This window comes from Varanus komodoensis, unplaced genomic scaffold (assembly GCF_004798865.1).
Source record: "Varanus komodoensis strain SLA01 unplaced genomic scaffold, ASM479886v1 scaffold55, whole genome shotgun sequence".
NCBI lineage: Eukaryota > Metazoa > Chordata > Lepidosauria > Squamata > Varanidae > Varanus > Varanus komodoensis.
This window is the reverse complement of record NW_025336157.1, coordinates 5,116,166-5,134,177: the sequence shown is the minus strand read 5'-3', so window position 1 is coordinate 5,134,177 and position 18,012 is coordinate 5,116,166. Positions and strand designations below refer to the sequence as shown.

The 18,012-nt window shown below is 51.1% G+C and overlaps 1 protein-coding gene across 3 annotated transcripts in view; it reads left to right on the top strand.

The window, feature by feature from the left end:
• Positions 1 to 835: 835 nt before the first annotated feature.
• ATP8B2 (ATPase phospholipid transporting 8B2) overlaps positions 836 to 18,012 on the top strand; it is a 39,544-nt gene continuing 22,367 nt past the window's right edge. The window contains exons 1-12 of one of the 3 annotated variants that reach the window (XM_044448602.1): positions 840 to 3,823; positions 4,664 to 4,719; positions 6,361 to 6,419; positions 7,136 to 7,249; positions 7,519 to 7,617; positions 8,147 to 8,208; positions 9,149 to 9,221; positions 10,215 to 10,285; positions 12,543 to 12,622; positions 14,593 to 14,751; positions 16,776 to 16,864; positions 16,988 to 17,184. In XM_044448602.1, the coding sequence (XP_044304537.1) occupies positions 4,689 to 4,719; positions 6,361 to 6,419; positions 7,136 to 7,249; positions 7,519 to 7,617; positions 8,147 to 8,208; positions 9,149 to 9,221; positions 10,215 to 10,285; positions 12,543 to 12,622; positions 14,593 to 14,751; positions 16,776 to 16,864; positions 16,988 to 17,184 (1,034 nt within the window). In that variant the 5' untranslated portion in view covers positions 840 to 3,823; positions 4,664 to 4,688. Of the gene's footprint in view, positions 4,720 to 6,360; positions 6,420 to 7,135; positions 7,250 to 7,518; positions 7,618 to 8,146; positions 8,209 to 9,148; positions 9,222 to 10,214; positions 10,286 to 12,542; positions 12,623 to 14,592; positions 14,752 to 16,775; positions 16,865 to 16,987; positions 17,185 to 18,012 lie in introns of those variants that run through there. The other 2 variants (XM_044448604.1, XM_044448603.1) reach the window with 2 other exon arrangements.

Genomic DNA, 18,012 nt, shown 5'->3' with positions numbered 1-18,012 from the left:
GGGGGGGGGGGTGAGTGAATCCCGGAGAACCTTCCCTGCTTGATAGGCAGCTTGTGCGTGTTCTGTTCCCTCTCTATAGGTTCCTTTTAGGATTTCTCCTTCCTCAGGCCTCTAGGCCCAGTCCTATTGATTAGTGTGAGGCTTACTCCTATTGATTAGTGTGAGGCTTACTCCGCGGCAAGCGCCAAAAGGTGCTGTTTCTAAGCCAGCCCCCACCTTGCCTTGCCTTGCCTTGCCTTGCCTTGCCTTGCCTTGCCTTGCCTTGCCTTCTGGTCCCGTGGCTTCCTTCCTCCCCACTCTGTCCAGGTCGTGCCCTCCATTCAAAGCCCCTGCTTGCATTTTTCCACCCCCCACCCCCCTCTGCCAAAATATACTAGGTCTTTCCTTTAAATGTCAAAGCACAGATCTTAATTCTTCCTCTATTTCGGGACAGTAGACCCCCCCCATCCCACACCCACCTGCACACCCTGCCCCCCAAGTCTGATGCCTGGAAATCTCATTTCACCCCACCCCACGCTTCTTAGACTGTCAGGGCCACCAACTTCTCCACCTCTCCCCACCCTCTCTTTCTAGGTGGCAGTGACTCATCTTTCCCCTGCTGTCCTTTTGATAAGAACCCCCGCCCCGCCACAAGGCACTCATGCTGAGGGCCAGTGGTCTTACTTTCCCTCCTGGATTACCATTTTGGGACCACCCTCCACAAGTGCACACGGATTCCTTCTCCCAATTTCTGGATCCATCTGCCCCCCCACCCCCCCAGCAGATTTCTTTCCTGGCTCTTCTCTAAACCCCTCCCCCATTTTTATTTCCTCCTCTCGCCCCCAGGATGCAATACTGAAATACCTTCTCACTCCTGGATTTGGGTTCTTCCCTTTTTTTGGGTGCCTTCCTCAAACATTTCCCCCCAGCTCGGGTCAGTCTCCTGTCCCCAAAAGCGTGATGCCCAAACCTGGGCTAAGAACCCCTCCCCGACTTCAGAGCCCCCCCTTTTCAGGATCTGTACTCCTCCTCCTCTTTGCCGCCTTCTTGGCATGCCCAGGTGCTGCTGGAAGGAGCCGCACTCTTGCCCTCGTGCCTTCGCTCAGCAGCGTGGCCTTCCGGAGCCCAGAACCCCTCACGGTCCCTGCTGTTTTTATCCTCTTTCCTGCAGCATCCCGCTCCTGGCAGCGGGGCCATCCTTTTGGGGCAGGCGTCTGGGGTCCTGCTCGGCAGAATGGGCAGGGAGGACCCCCAGGTGGAGAGGCCAGGCCGCCTGGCTGCATCGCACGTCATCCTGGAGCGTGCCCCCCACTCCTTCCAATCCCAGGACGACCACAAAACCTAGCGTCTTCGATAGATGCCCAGACATGCTGCCTGGTCCACTCGGGAGGCCGGGAGGGCCAGGCTTAGAAAGAGGGAGCTGTTTTGCTTCAGCGCCGCCTTTGCACCAGCGGAAGGGGCCTGGGCCTTTTCCAGGACTCTTTTCCCTAAATACCCTCGTATTCCCAGCGTGTTTTGCCACTTGGGCGTTCCTAGACAGTGTGCAACTATGCTGAGCTGTGTGGGGTGTTGCTGAAATGCCAGCTCATTGCTCTCCCTCGCTGTCTCTTGGCAAGTCCCCAAATCTTGGAGGGAGCAACGCCCAAAAAGTTTTTGTGTACACATCTCCCTCCTTCCCCCATTCCGGCTGCTGCCTCTTTCCCAGATGGGTGGCTTTTTATCTTGTTCCAGGGACTGGGAGAAACTGGTGGGTGCCGTGCCAGCCTGGGAACTGGTTTTCATTCCCGTCCACCCCCACATCTGGAATATGCAAACTGAGGGAGTGGGAGACTGTCCCAGGGCTTGTGCAGAGTGCTTCGGGACGGGATAAAAAGCCTGGAAACAATGCCAAGTGTGTTGTGTCTGTGTCTTATTTCCCTCTGGAAAGATGTGTGTTTGTTTTGGTGTGGTTTTGAGAGCTAAAAGATCCACTGGCAATTTAGTGACAGCCTGGAAGGAAAAAAGCAAAGGAACTGCCCCTCCTTTTTCGTCAGCCATGCCAGAAAAAGCGTATTCAGAGCTCTGACCGTGTTTGTGTGAAGGAAAGCACTATTTTGGGTTTTCTGTTTTTCTGCTTTTTGTAATTTCCTAGAAGGGAGTTCTCCGGTAGCTTCCTGTCTGTGTGATCGTAGAGACAATGCATCCGTACTGGTTTGCCCCCCACCCTTTCCAGCTTATTTTTCTTTTGCCACATGGATAGCGGATGGGCTTGTTCCTGAGAGGAGTCTGTTGGCATGCAGCAGGTCTCTTGGTTGCCTAGGGTGAGCGTGAATTCAGTCTAGGTGACTAGATAGGGACGCTTTCTCACGCAGGACTACAAAGGAGCTCTGTCTCTTGTTTTAAAACCGTAATTTCGAATCTGAACCTGCCCGCTGCAGAACCCCATCACCAGTGTGGTGGCTACTGGGCTCTAAGTTTGGATAAGCCAAGACCTGAGTCTTACTGATCGCTTCCTGCTTGTTTTGAGCCAGTGTCTAAGATTTGCAGTCTAGGTCAAAATAGACATTTTCTAGAGAGCTGATCTATTTTGCTTGTTCTTTCCACTGAGGAGTCGCCAGGGTACTTGGCTACAGCTGCAGAGGAGAGTCTGGCCGCCGTGGGCTACCACTCCCATCAGCCCCAGCACATAAAGACTCGTGAGAGTTAGAATCTAACTCCTGTGGCTTACTAAGTTTGTAGGAGGCACAAGGCCAAATATTGTGGTTAGACTGTTGGATTTTAATGGGAGAGATGTGGGTTCGAATTCCGACTTTGAGGCATAGCTGTCTAGCTGATTGTGCCAGTATCCTATTTCACCGCCTAGCCTTCCTTTTAAGCTTGCTGTGGGGATAAAAGATTCTATTTCATGAATCTGAGTTTTGTGAACAGCCCAGAAAGGTGAGGGTGAGGAAGAACAAATTGGCCAGACTGGCTAAGCATCCTAATTGGAGCTCTCTAAAGGGGTAAAATTTAATTTAAACAACCCTTACTTCATCTCCAGCTTAAATAACTAGTTTGGGGCTTCACCTCTGGGTGATCTGAAGGAAGGACACCAGATCTGACGCCAGTCTTGATTTTAAAAAATGAGGTTTCTTTTTTATGGGGGCCACCCTGGCAAAGACCTTGCCTTGTGCCTCTGCCATCCTGGCTTTGCTTTGCAAAAAGACTCTTGCATGGGGTTCTTGCAGATCCTGGAGGGCAAGTGGGTTTGTAGGAGCCCTGGAGTATAAAGGGTGGCCCCTCAGCCAAACAGAAAGAAGGCAGGCGGCTCCAAATCCCGTCCCAACAATACAGATTTCCCAGCACCATTTCTCTTTTGAAAACAACTTTCCAGCGGTCTGCTCCAATCTGGGGCCTGACCGTTGGCTGTGCTGGCTAGGGATGATGGGACCTGGAGTATACAGGTCTGGGGGCACCAGGTTAGCGAAGACTGCTTCGGGGTGGGGGGGCTGTCCGTGCAGAGAGGTTCTCTTCTGGCCGTTCCTGGTCGGTCCTTCGCCTCTTCCGCACCACCCTGTTTCTTCTGCATTGTTTTGGGGTGCTTTGGGGGGCACATCTTCCTGAGGGGGGGCTCATTTCAGTTGGGAGCATCGCGGGGCTTTTGTTCCAGCTGCCACCGCAGGGCACGCAGTGGAAGCTCCTCTCCCGGAAGTCCTTTGCAGGAAAGGTGTCTGGCTGCTGCGAGGTTTCGCTTTCTTCTTTTTCTTGAAGTGGTTGCGGTCTTCCTTCCTCGCGAAAAGCTGCCTTGGGGTGTCTCCCCCACCAGTGGGCGGGCCTTTCAGCACAGCAGCTGTGGCACCTGGGGATCCTGCACAAACCGCATCTGGTACTGCTAGTCCTCACCGTGTTGATGTATCCTCCTGTAGCCAGACAGCATCACAGCCTGTTTTTAGGAAGCGAGAAAAATGGTAGAGGCCTCTAAGGGGCAGCTCAGCTGGTTTAACGGACTCCCCCTTAAACCAGCTGCTAGAGGGGCCTGTGGTCAGATCCGGAACGACTCTTCTTACCTTCTCAACAGACGAATTCATTAAATAAATGTGCAGCTTCCCCAGTTTCCTTCCACGGCTCAGCCTTTGCTGCCTCTGCTGCAGGGATGGCAGCGTTTTGGCCTACAACTCTTGCCCCAGATATGCTGGCTAGGGTTGATGGGAGTTGTAGTCCAAAGCATGCCTGTCCACCCCTCCCCCCCATCATGCTTCGGAATGCTGCTTCGGGCAGCTGCTGGACCCCATCTTCAAATCCTTTCCCCAAACCCAATAACTTTTTAAATTCCGCTTCCCCAGCTTGGTGCCTACCAAACATTGGGTAATACAGTTCCCATCATCACCAGCTATTGGCCTATTGGTAGGGGATGCATCCGCTGGGATTGGAAGGTCAAAATGTCTCCATTCCAGATCAGATCTGTGGGGGGATTCCTGCCTGAGGGCAGGGCTTGGGGGCATCCCTGGCAGAACCCCGGAGACTGTGGGGTTGGATTGGATCGGATCGGATCAGGCCCTGCGGACTGGATGGAGGGTCTGCTCGCAGGCGGGAGACCTCTGCATGCTCTTGGCCAGATAAGTGTGGCGGCACGGGGAGGGGCTATTTTCTGATCCTGTCTTTCCCCCCATCCTCATCATATTCCTTTCCTTCCTTCCACCCTCCCCTGTCCTTGCCTAAAATGCAGCACCTCCCAGTTGCTGGCAAATGCCATGGAATGTTGTACTAAGACGCACCCCCCAGGTAAGCCGAGATGGTGGGCTATTCATGGGTGGGGGGGAGGGGGGGTTGGGAGTGGGGAGCCTCCACTATGCTCGGAGCGCCCGGCGGAAGAGAAGAGCTGCCCCCTCACTTACCTGCCAGGCTTGCTGGGTGCCTTCACACCCGTCTCTTTCACCCGGATGAGGGTTGCCAACTTCTAAATCCACCTCCGCTCCTGTGTCTCCCTTGGCAGCCCTTGGCGGGCAAGGCTCTGCCGCCTGGTTCCTAAGGCAGCTGCGAGGCGAGGGGGGGCGAGCCGGCTGGCTGGTTTTGCTCGCTGTTTTCTTCATTCCCGGTCCGTGGGTGATGCAGAAGCCGGGGCCTACCTCTTAGGGGCTGTTGCAAGGATCCAAGTTGGGGGAGCAGGACGGGGGGGTGCATGTTTGGAGGAAGAGGAGCAGAATGGAAAGAGATCTGAGAAGCAGGGGAGGTTAAGCGAAAGGTGCGGGGGTTCATTGGGGGGGGGAAAGGTGGCTCCTGCCCTCCCTCCCGCTGCCTGTCAGCCGGAGAAGGGGAAGGACGGGGCGTGTTGGCGTTGGGCTTGCTCGTCTGGAGGGGAGGCAAGGCAGCAGGAGAGAGGCTCTGCCCCACGGCCCCCTGCCCATACAGTGGTTGCCTAGGTGATGTCATCCCCGCCCCTCATTGGCTGCCGCGTGGCAGTGGGCGGCCCCCGGCTTCCTTCAATGTCAGCGTGGAGTTTTCTCCTGCAGCGCGTGGGGAGGGGGAGCGGGAGGAGGAGGAGGAGGCGGCGAGGATGGGGGGGGGCGGACTGGGGAGGCCGGCAGGGGGCCGCTGCCTGAGCACAGGGGCCTCCTGGGCAGCCCCCCTCCCCACAACCGCAGACACACGCAAAATCCCGGCTTGCGGTAACCATGACGATCCCCAAGGAGATGCCCGAAAAATGGCCCTGGGTCGCCGTGGCGACCGACAGCCGCGGCCAGATGCCCGGGGGGACAGGTATTTCTGCTCCCGCGTGTTCTGGGGGGAAGGGGGCCATCTGGGGAGGATGCGGGGCTGGGATCCCCCTCCGCATGCGGGGCTGCTTCCCTGCCTTTGTCCTGTCGTGACCTCCGGAGATGCTGCCATTGCGGCGGACTCCAAACATTACCTCATCCGTTGCCAACTCCCTCCCCGGGTTCCTCTGCTTTGCTTTGTATTTTTTTGGGGGGGCGGGGGTCCTGCTTGGACTGTCCCATGCCTTCTCTCCATCCCTCGCTCTGCGGCTGCCAGACTCTTGGGTCTGGGAAGGGGGTGGGAAAGGGGCTCGGGGAAAGGTCACCCACTCTGGACCCAGGTGGTGCAAGAAGTCAGGCAGAACCCCCCCCCCTCCAGTTTTCTTAGCTTCTCCTGCCCCGATTTCTCCTTTAAGTATTTGGTGCAAAGACAGGGACAGGCAGAAACAATTATTGCCAGCGGCTGCGGTGTGGGGGGGATTACGAGGGGTCAAAAATGTGGGTTATTGGGACAAGCGTGCTTCATGTCAGATTTGAAGCACGGGCAAGGCAGAAAGCCCAGGGCGTCCTGAGGCCGGGGGAGGTTGCATTGGTGAGGCAGATATTTGGGGTACATTTTTTGGAGGCGTCGGGGTGCATGCCGGCTGACTCAGTTCTCGGTCCGTTTCAGAGGAGGAAAGGCGGGTGAAGGCGAACGCGCGGGAATATAACGAGAAGTTTCAATACGCGGTGAGTAGCACTGGGGCAAGGTGGGGGTACGGGGTACGGGGTCCCGAGCACCCCTCTGGTTTCCCAGTGGGTCACCGCTGCACTGAGATGACTTAACAGGAAAAGGTATGTGATTTTGTGGCGTTTCCTCGCCCCGCTGCCATCAGCCCGGGCTTGGAGCAGGTTTTGAGGAGAATGAGGCAGAACCAAACTTGTTAATAGGATGGAGGCAGAGTGAGGGGCCAGACTGTGGGTCCTCCAAAAACTTTTTATGTCGCTCGGGCGTTTCAGCACAGAACTGTTCTCTATGCCCCTTCCCCCTGCTAACCTCCGTTTTACTGATCTAATAGGACCCCCTATATCCCGTCCAGGGATGGGTCTATGAATAACTTCGGGGACAAAGGCAGCTGATGGAAGGCCAAAGGCAGCAATGCCCAGATGTTTCTTTCTAGAACTGGGTGAGGTGGGAAGAAATGAAGGAGGTCAAAGCCCTCCTCAGAGCTTATCTTGAAAAGCTCCCGGACTGGATTGTACCTCTGATGGAAATGATAAAAGAGTTTAATTTCTCTGCCAGGAAATTAAAGGCAAGGCTGTGACCGTGGCGGGGAGGGTCTGGGGGAAGGATGCAGGGGTGACGGCAGGGCCAGTGAGTGATGGGGGGGGAACACGGCTCCCTCTTGCTCGGCGGCGTCCCTTAATTTAATTTCTGCTCTCTCCACCCCTGTTTCTCCTTGCAGAGCAACTGCATCAAGACGTCCAAGTACAATGTGGTCACATTCCTTCCCATCAACCTCTTCGAGCAGTTCCAGGAAGTGGCCAACACATACTTCTTCTTCCTCCTCATTCTCCAGGTGGGCTCGTGCGCAGACGCCTCGTTCCGAGGGCCGGTGGGGTGGCTTAGCTGGCAAATCCCTCCTTTTCCATCTGGGCCGCACGACCCAGCCATCTCTCTCCAAGAGGCAAGGCCGTGTTTTCCGACCGGTGTGGAGATTTCTCTTCTGTACCCCCATTTTGGGCCGATTAAAAAATCCATAAGAGCCCGGGAAGTGGAGCAGGAGGGAAAGCTCCGTTGGACACAGCCGGCCTCGCTTACCCTGCCTGTGTCTTCCTTCCCCCACAGCTGATCCCACAAATTTCATCCCTTTCATGGTTCACCACCATAGTGCCTTTGGTTCTTGTGCTTACCATCACGGCGGTCAAGGATGCCACCGACGACTACGTAAGGAGCGTGGGAACAGGCGAGGTGGGAACGGGGTTTGGGGATCGGCTCTAGGCTGGTGGCGGCGAGTGTTTTGTGTCTTGCTGGAGGGCCAATTTTTCCGGGTCAGCTAACGCAGCCCTTACCCACTCCAGATCTTTTTGGTTTCCACTCCCATCAGCCCCAGCCAGTCAGGGATTCTGGGCACTGTCACTCAAAACATCTCAAGTGCATCAGATGTATTTATTTAGAGTGTTTAAAACCCACTCCTCCGCTGCAAAGCTCACCTCGTGGCTTACCTAGAATCAGTAAAACGAAGCCACGGGGTTTCCAATCGAAAAAGACATGACACAGAAGGAAACAGGGATGAAGAGGGAAAACCAGGTGTTTCAGGGGGCTTTGCCCCCATCCCCTCTCCGGACGCTTGCCATGTGCTTCTTTGCTTCTGTGGAGGTTAAACGAGGTCCCTTTGAGCCGAGAAAACAGGCAAGATCCCAGTGATGGGGCAGGGCTCCCCGTACTCCGATGCTGACTCAACCTCTTTGTACAGTTCCGTCACAAGAGTGATAATCAAGTCAACAGCCGTCAGTCTCAAGTGCTCATCAACGGCATGTGAGTATCGCGAGGCCGGCCGTGGATCCGTTTCGTGGGACGGGGTTGGGGATGTGAAAGCCCGGGCTGGCCAAGGTGCGGACAAACGCCACGCCTGGTATGAGAGCGCTTAATGAGCGGTTCCCGCATCTCAAGGCAGAAGGCCGTCGGTTGGCGTCGTCTGGGCCCCCTCCCTGAAGGCTGTTTTAAAGAACTCCTGATCCTAGTTTTAGGCTGCAGTGTATTCTTGTGTCTGTGACTCTTTCAGATCACACCCCACCCCGCTCTTTTTGCTAGTTACGCTCCCATTCGTGGCTTTCTGGTTTTGTTTCTCTCACTGCCCTGGAAATAGCTGAGTTGAAAGAAAGGAAATAGATTTCTAGAAATGAAATTCAGATAAATTAATCGTCTGCTTGGGAAATACCGACCTAAGCCCCCTCCTGTTCCCCTTTATTAGCGGCTCTGTGTTAATCAATGACGGTTTTCTGTTTATGTCGTACCTGCTCAATCTATCAAAGTGCTTCATGAAACTCTACAGCAACCCTGCGAGGTAGGTTAGTGTGCTTATTGGCCATATTGCAAAAGGGGGAAGACCGCTTTCTCTGCCTGCGCCGTTGCCCGACCTGTGAGTCCTAGCGCTTTCATATCTGAGATGAGAATTAAACCCAGGATCTCTTATTTTGGAACCTTCTTAGTCTGACTTATTCTGTTTCTATAGCTCTTACGGCAGGAGGTGAAAGAGTGAGGTGTATCCCTCTAGGCCAGTGGGGCCTAGTGGTTAGAGTGTTGGACTGGGGAACCAGAGATCTGGGCTCTAATCCCTGCTCGGCCATAGAGCCCCCTGGGTGACTTTGGGCCAGCCACCGAGTCTCAGCTTAACCTGCCTCACAGGGTTGTTGTGAGAATTACAAACAGGAGAGGAGGAGAATTACATGACCTGTCCTGGCTCTTCTTTTCACAGCCTCCAGCAGGAACAGTGGATGAATGTTCGTGTCGGGGATATCATCAAGTTGGAGAACAACCAGTTTGTGGCAGTAAGTCTTTGCAGGAGGAATTGGGCCTGGGTGGGACTTGAAAGCAAAGGAGAAAGCGGCTGGCATTTCAGTGGGTTTTTCTCAGTAATGTGTCCGTGATGATTTCCCCAAACGTTTGACAGCAGCTGCCTGTCAGGGCAGGGGGGGTCAGGATTGAACCTGGGTCCTTCTGGGTGCCGGACATGCTCTCTGTCTCTGAGCAGTGGTCCTTTCCCCTAAATAAAGCAAGGTTGTAGTCCTCATGATTTTGAATAATGGGCTGATGGAAAGGAACACTGCTTTGGTCAACTTAGATCAAGATTGACTACACCAATGTTTGGGCACCTTGTGGCCTTCAGGGATGTTGGCATACAACTCCGATTGATTGATTGATTGATAGATATCAGTTTTATTATTTTCCTTAGCCAAAAAGTATCTTAGAGTGGCTTGAAAACAATCAGTTACACAATCAGTTTCTCGCAGGCTTGCAACATAAAAAGGGATGACATACAAGGAAGAAGGATTTGGTTGTGAGAACGAACCGGGAAACTTTAGCGCAACGGGGGGATGGTCTTGGGTCCCCGCTTTATTCCCTTTCTTATGGCCTGCCAGAATGGCTGCAGGGGGTGACAGCTGAGGGAGAGGGTCTTCATGGGGGGGCGGTCTTCAGCTAAGCCCTGGCCAATGAGGAAGGACCTGAGGACCACCAATGGCGGCAAAGCTTCTGGAGGGTCCTGGATTTTAGGCACAATTTCTTTCCAGCCTTAAGCGGAGATGCTGGAGATTAAACCTGGGGCCTTCGACGTGCAAAGCAGGGGCTGCTTCACTGAGCCGCGCTCTTTCCCCTAAATCTCAAGCAAGATTCTAGTCCTCATGCTTGCAGAGTGACAATGTCCCAACTTCACCTGGAGAGCTTGAATCTGGGACTTTCTGCATGCAGAGCAATTTTCAGTGATCTGTCCGCACAACCTGTGAATTCCTTGCTTCAGACTCTCTTTCGCTCTTCCCCGCTAGGCTGACCTGCTTCTTCTGTCCAGCAGCGAACCACATGGGCTGTGCTACATCGAGACGGCAGAATTGGATGGGTGAGCAGTGTTGGGCTGTTGCGTGAACCGTTGTGAGTGGCTGGGGCACCGGGGGGGGGGGGGGCAGTCCTTTAGGCTTCCCTGGAAGGCAGGCCACCGTTCTTGTCTCCGTCCCTCTTCCGCCAAGCACCCGTCATTTGCGTCTTGCAATGCCAGCCCTAGGGCTGAAAAACGCCACACGCCTGTCTAAGGACCAGGTGCTCTTTGGATGAGCGGCACACCGTGCCCCCGTGCTCTGCGTGGGGGCTTACCGGAATATGGAATGTGCTCCCCAGAGAGGTCCGCCTGGCGCCGTCGTTGTTTGTTTTTCGGCGCCAGGTGAAGACCTTTTTATTCAAATGTCATTTTAATTGTTAACAATATTCACTTATTCATCTGGCCAGGACGACTTCTTTCCTTTCCTTTTCTTTTCTTCCTTTATTCTATAAGTTTTCTTTTATAACTTCTTTTATATCGTTTATATTTTTTTATATTTATTTATTTTATATTATTAATTTTAATTTTATATTGTTATTTTTGTATTGTATTTTATTGTGTTGTAAGCCGCCCCGAGGCTTCGGCAAGGGGCGGCATAGAAATGTTCTGATAATAATAATAATAAAAACATCTGTCCGGTCAGCCCAGTGCAGGGAACGCGACACTAGACCATGGATCTGGCGTAGGAAGGCGTTCTGTGTAAAAGAAAACAACAGACCTTGTTTTGTGTGGGTCGAGGAGGAGGAGGATGATGATTAATAATAACAGCAACAATGATAGCTTTTATATGCTGTCCTGGTATATAAAACTCTCAGGATGGGTTACAATGCTTTAAAAGGACAATTTAAAAGACAACAATTTCCAATAAATGAATTGAAAACAAAACAGTGCATAAAACAAAACAGTAATCAGTAAATCAGAAAACGAAACGAGTGACTAAACATTAAAAACTATTCATTTTGAAATGCCATTTCAATGAAAAGGTTTCGATGCCCTGGAACTGGATGCCGTCCAGCAAAGCTGCACAGACCTGAACGCATCCCTGCCCACTGGCACCCCTTGGCATGGGCCCGGTCATGGGATTGCCCCCAGCTCCCTGAGGGCCTGGTTTCCCCACTCTGCTTGCCTGAGGGAGCTGCCCCATAGCGATGGGGAGGGGGCGGGCAGGCGGGCAGCTTGCTCCTTCCGTCAGTTAATCGCTTCTGCCTTGAAACCGGATGGGCAGCAAAGGTCTTTCAGAAACATAGAAACAGAGCGAGTCAGAAGGGGTCTCCTGGGCCATCTAGTCTGACCCCCGGCTCCAGCTGGCTCCGCTCACGACATGTCCACCATGTGCATGTCCAGCCTGTCCTTGAACACCCTCACCGATGGGGCCTCAACCTCCTCCCGGGGAAGCCCATTCCATACTCCAGGGGTCCTGACTGTCAGGAAGTGCTTCCTGGCATCCAAACTGAACCTGGGTTCCCTGAGCTTTGCTCCGTTGGAACGCGTCCTGCCTTCCTCTGCAGGGGAGAACAGGTCTCTCCCCACCTCCGTGTGACACCCGCTCACATACCTGCATGTCGCCAACAGATCCCCTCTGAGTCTCCTCTTCTCCAGGCTGCAGAGACCCAGTTCCCTCAGTCTCGCCTCATACGGCTTCCCCTGCAAACCGGCCACCAACCTTGTGGCCCTGCGCTGCACTGACTCCAACCTGGTGACTAGGAATGGCACTGTAGGATCCAACTGCTTGGACCTGTTACACCTAAAAGCAATGCTTTTTAAATAAACTCTCCCAGGGCCTTCGTTCTCTGCTTGCCAAGCCTCGGTTTCGCAGTCCTGGCACTCTGGCGCTGAGGAACAGACCGGTGCTTGTTCTCCTTTAATAGTGCAGCTAAAATAAGCTTGATTTGTATTGTATTTTAAGTTGTACATTGCGGATGTTTATTCTGGTGTGAGCTGCTCAGAGAGCCTGTGACAAACGGGGCACCATATAAATCGAATACATACATACATACATACATACATACAAGCCTGCCGGCAATTCCTTCCCCTGACGTCTAGTAAGTGACACCAACTGTTGCCCATCATTGCTAAGTAGAACCTCCAGCTCCAGAAGCAGTCTATCTCTAAATGCAGCGGTGCCTCTGGCCGGACCCAGGCGGGCTCTGTTTCCTGTCTTCCTATGCACTGCCACTCCCTTCCTTCAGGAGGGCGTGGGTGCGAGGGCATCCGTGCAGCAGGGGGTCCAGAGCCCATGGCCCTCGGCTCAGCCTTTCTTCCCCTCCACCTGTGTCCCTAGGGAGACCAACATGAAGGTGCGGCAGGCCATCCCAGTGACCTCGGAGCTGAATGACACCAGCAGGCTCGCCCATTTCGATGGTGAGTCAGCCGGACCGCTCCTTCCCTGCAGGCCTTCACCAGGCCCCAAAGACTGATGGGTTATTCGGCATGTGCTTGAATTTCCTCCTCGGGCAGCTTTACAAGAGGGACTTTAAATAACATTTCTCTTAAAGAAGCAGGTTGTTCAGTTCTGGGTGGGCCAAGAACTTCTGTAACTCTGGGGTGGAGCTTTCAGCCATGCATGCCGGAGATCTCATTCTTTGGCATCTCCAGGTGGGGTTACCTGAAACTGCTGCCAGTCAGTGTCAGCAATACTGGCCTAGATGGTCCCAGAAACTTGATGCATTGGCCTGGTTGGCACATAACACTAACTTTGTTTTGCAAACCAGGCCAATAAAAATAATCTTTCGTATATCTAGAGGTGCATTTGTCTGTCTGTGTGTACGAAATTTAGTTTTAACTGTGTTTATTTACTTGTTCCTCCCATCTGTATAGGGTTGTATTTTATCCATTTTACTGGCTCTTCTGATCGTCTGTTATTATGCTGACCTACGGTTTTAAATATGCTTCTCCATATTGTAGATTTGTATTTTGCATGCTGCTTCAGGATATTTGTAGAGCTTTAAAAGGCAGCCTACAAATATTTAAAAGCAGCAGCCGTTAAAATTAAAATTGAAAAAATGAGTCAGTTAGTAGGAAGGGAGGTCGTTTTGTAACCAAAAGTATAAAACTTGTCTGTGACAATCAGATGCTTTTTAACATTGGCTGGGTTTATAAAACAATGAAATCAATGGTTTTTGAAAGCCAACCCTACCTTATTAAAAAGAAAATTATGCATTATTGTTTTCAGCAGTGCCAACAATGCGCATCATGTTTTAAAGTAGGAATGGGGAACACACATCTGTCCAGATGCTGGACCATTTTTGGACTGTCTTTCTGAATTACAGAAATTAATAATTAAAATAATGTGGCTAAATTTCAGGGCCACAGGAAAGAAAATGACATTTAGTTGCTGGCAAACCGTGAAACTCCTCTCTCCTTTATTGCAAGGGCAAAAAGTATGTGTAGAACAATCCGGCGGGTGCGAGGAGGTTTATTAGCAAAAATTATTAGTTTGCAAAGCAAACTGTGCATCTTAGGAGGCATGCAAATTATTTATTTATTTAAAACTTTTGTATGCCATCCCTTATGCCTAGCATCTCAGGACGGTTTACAATCATTAAAACATCCGCAAGAAACAGCAATCTTAACATAGTAATTAACAATTAACCAAAAAATATAAATTAAATAAGTTAAATAAAAGCAACCATTAAACATTAAAATTTAAATCAGTTTTTAAAATAGCAATTAAATAAAAAGGCTTTAACGTGGCACCGAAAAGAATATAGCACCCAGCAAGCTGGGTGCCACCACAGAGAAGGCCTTCCTCTGAATAGATATCCTTTCTACCTGCTTCAGGTAAAAAGTGAAGTGGCAACTTTTTGCCCAGCAGGTGCTCGTTGTGACAAACCCCTTAAGCCTCTGAAGAGGAAATTCCAAAATACTTTGCATTGCAACAGGGAGAGTATATCACTGCTGTGGGAAGGTTTCTCAGCCACCCCTCCTCACCCCAGCTACCATCAGAATAACTCTCTCGATCCGCATCAACAAACCTGTTTGCACCTCTCCCGGGAGCAGGGATTTTGTCAAGCTGACGGGTCCAATTGTCCATTTGGGATCAAGCCACCCCCAAAGACCCTGCACTGCAAGCCGAGAGCACATCTCCTAGCGGGGGAAATTCTTTTCTGCCAGGAACGGGGAATTTATTGTTGTTAGCCGCCCCGGGGCTTCGGCGAATGGGGCGGCATAAAAATGTTTTAATAAAATAAACAAATAAATAAATTTTGCAGGGAGCACGGGAATAGGGTGGGAACGGGCTTGTGCAGGGAGCGACTGAAAGGGGGCCGGCATTGCAGCTCCGTGCCCAGCCACATTGCGTGGATCTGATGTTGTCTCTCGATGCTCTTTAGGGGAGGTGGTGTGCGAGCTGCCCAACAACAAGCTGGACAAATTCAGTGGGACGCTGTATTGGAAGGACAACAAATACCCCCTGAGCAACCAGAACATGCTTCTGCGTGGCTGCGTCCTTCGCAATACGGAGTGGTGTTTCGGCCTGGTCATCTTCGCTGGTACGTGGCTGGCTTTCTTTCTCTGCCCTTCTGAAAAGCCTTGAAACGCTTGCTTCTCTTCTCCCAAGGCTGTGAACGATGGACCTCAGAGCCCAGGGCTTCCTAAGGGCAACCGGCTTGGGAGAGGGGTTCGCTTTGATGGCATGAGGGTTTGTGTTGCGGTGTGGGGGTCTTGTGTTAAGGCTGGGGATGATGGGCCGTGCAGTCCAATGGAACTGGAGGACTCCAGGTTTGGAAGGGGTGCTTAGTGTGTGTGTCCTTCGTAGTACCTTGTCCCAAGAGCCTTTTGTGGTTGGTGCAGGAGAGGACAAAATCAATATATCTTTCCCCACACCCGAACATAAATAAAATCCTGCAAGGGGTGGCCTGTCTGGGGAAGATCACAAACTCTGGAAATGTACACAAAACTCCTTTTGGAGCCTTGAGGGTGGTGTGAAGCACATTCCCTATGGAGACCAGCCATGCGTCCGCCCAATTAATTTTGCTGTTTGCTGAAGGGTTTCCTTATCATGCAATAATTTCCTGACTCAGTTCCAGCCGCTGTTCTGTCAGCCTGTTTGTTTTTACTGGTAACGTCGTTTCCCATTAAAATAAAATGCTGTTTGCAGTAAATTATTTAAACCGACTATTATATTTCAACTTAACACAATACTTCAGCCCATATCTAAAGCTGCTGCATCTCCTGAACCGTGCCTGTTTCAATTGTCGGTCCACGGTATCCAACTTTTTAATTTTTTTGGCCAAGTTGGATAGAATTTATTCTTCTTTTCCATAGCAGTTTCTTTGCTTTTCTTCATATTTTCTTCATCTTCAGGATAGTCCTGGCCTTTTCTTTCCCCAGTATAAGAGTCTGTATGGAATTCACCCTGCTTTTGCCAAACCGATCCATCAATTAGCATAAAAATCTCTTCTATCATGAACTCTCTAGGGATTTGCTCTTTAATATCACCCAGGAGTATAACTGTTGGAGTTAATTGTAGCTTATAGCCTGTAATTCCACTCATGCTGTTTGAACCAGCAAAGTACAGTATAGGCCGAGACCAGGAGATCTCGGTTCTAGTCCACATAAGGTCACTTATGTGGGATCTAGTATGATCCGTCCTCACTGGGTGATTTTGGATTGACTCTCAGCTTCTACCTCACAGAGATGTTGTCAGTTAAATGGAGAGGAGCAGGAGTAGTGTATTTTATTTTTTTATTTAAAGCTTTTATATCCTGCCCTTCACAGTGGAAAATACAGCATCCATAAATAATATATAAAATCAGTCTTAAAACACTACTAACATTTAAAATAATGGTAAAATAGAAAGGGTTTCTGTTAAGCTCCCTTGGATTCCTCGGGAGAATCGAGGCAGCAAGATCATGTAATGTACTCATAATAAAAATCTTCCTCCAGTGCCCATTAACCCAATTTCAGAAAACGTATGTTTATATGTTTGTTTGTAAATGGCTTTTATTATATATTTTAAACGTTTCAATCCCTGTAAATTGTGCAGAGAGCTTTGGCTATTGTGTGGAAATGAAATGCAGTAACGGTGTACAGTGAGTTTTCTAATTTATTGTTGATAAATGTCATGTGTCACAATGGTTTGGGTCCTGATACCTGAAGGAGCGCCTTCTTCCCCATGTGCTGGCCCACCCCTTGAAATCAGTGGCAGAGGCCCTTCTCCGGAAACCCTCTTTGAAGGAAACCAGGAGGGTAATTACTCAGAGAAGGGTCTTCTCTGTGGTGGCACCCCGACTGTGGAATACACTCCCCAGAGAGGTTCGCCTGGCACTGTCACTCTATTCTTTTCGGCATCAGGCAAAGACCTTTTCATTTTCCCAGTGTTTTAACAATGAATTGGCTTTATCCTTGTTTTTATCACAATTTTTAGATGCAGGCTGCTGTGCCTTGGTTTTTGTTCCTCGGTTTTTTTGTTCCTTGTCAGCCATCCACAGACTTTTTTACTAATGGACGGGATAGAAAAACTTCAACTAAATCAATCAATCAACTAGCGATATTTTTCTCTCTGCTCCTCCAGGCCCGGACACCAAATTGATGCAGAACAGTGGGCACACTAAATTCAAGAGGACGAGCATCGATCGCTTAATGAATACGCTGGTGCTTTGGGTAGGTGAGGCCACCCGTCCCCACCCCGTCCTGGGGCTTTTGCCATGCCCCTTCCCGCTTCTGTTCCTCTGATCCTTTGTGCCTTTTTCATATGCTGTCTCTTCTCTGCTCCCGCCCCGGCAGATCTTTGGCTTTCTGGTGTGCATGGGCGTGATCTTGGCCATTGGCAACTCCATCTGGGAACACGAAGTGGGCGCCTGCTTCCAAATTTACCTGCCCTGGGACGAGGCGGTCGACAGTGCCTTTTTCTCTGGCTTCCTCTCCTTCTGGTCCTACATCATCATCCTCAACACCGTCGTCCCCATCTCACTTTACGTCAGGTATTTTGTGGCACGAGCTTATAGCCAACCAGCAGGAGTAACGAGGCAAATATTGACATTCCCGTCTTTATGCCATGATTAAGTCTATTATCGTTATTAATGATCTACTGAGAATGCCGCTGATAAAATAGGCAGCGGGAAGAGGGGCTAGACGTTACGTGGCTCGCGGCGCATACTCCCAAATTATATTCCGCAATATGGGCATTGTAACAGTTACAGCACGGTTGGTGTGTGGGTTTTACATTTTTGTCCCCTGCTTGCTTGGGCTCATGCTCCGAAGGAAGTGAAAAACTGAGCACTGTTTGCCAAAGAATTAAACATTCCTCACAGCAAAGGGTTTTCGTTCAACGTGCCGTCTCAGAGCTCCACGCAGCATCTCTTTACGGCTAGGCCGGCCTTAGGCCGCCCGTGTGGCAAATGTCAGTCTGAGCGGAGAGCGGCTTGCTCACGACGGCCGCCCCCTGGGCTTGTGGCTGCAGTGAGATTCGAACTCGGGACCTGGCCCGTGAGTGCTGCTTAGCTGTCGCTGCAGCCTCAGCAGGCGTGTCCTCCCATCCTTAACCTGGTACACTGGAGCAGCCTCGGGACCCCGCTCAAATTTTTGGGTGGACTCGTGTGTATTTGTCCATGTATATATAAATGTGCATATTAGACCGGCTTTGGTACCCTTCCAGATGTTTTGGACCACAAACACCGCACACCCTTGCCTTTAACCATGCTGGCTGGGGCGGATGGGAGTTGCAATCCAAGGCATCTGGTTGCCTGCTGCTGCTGAACAGATCCCTCCTGTGTATTGTTTGTCTGTACCTGGAAAAAGCTTGACCGGTT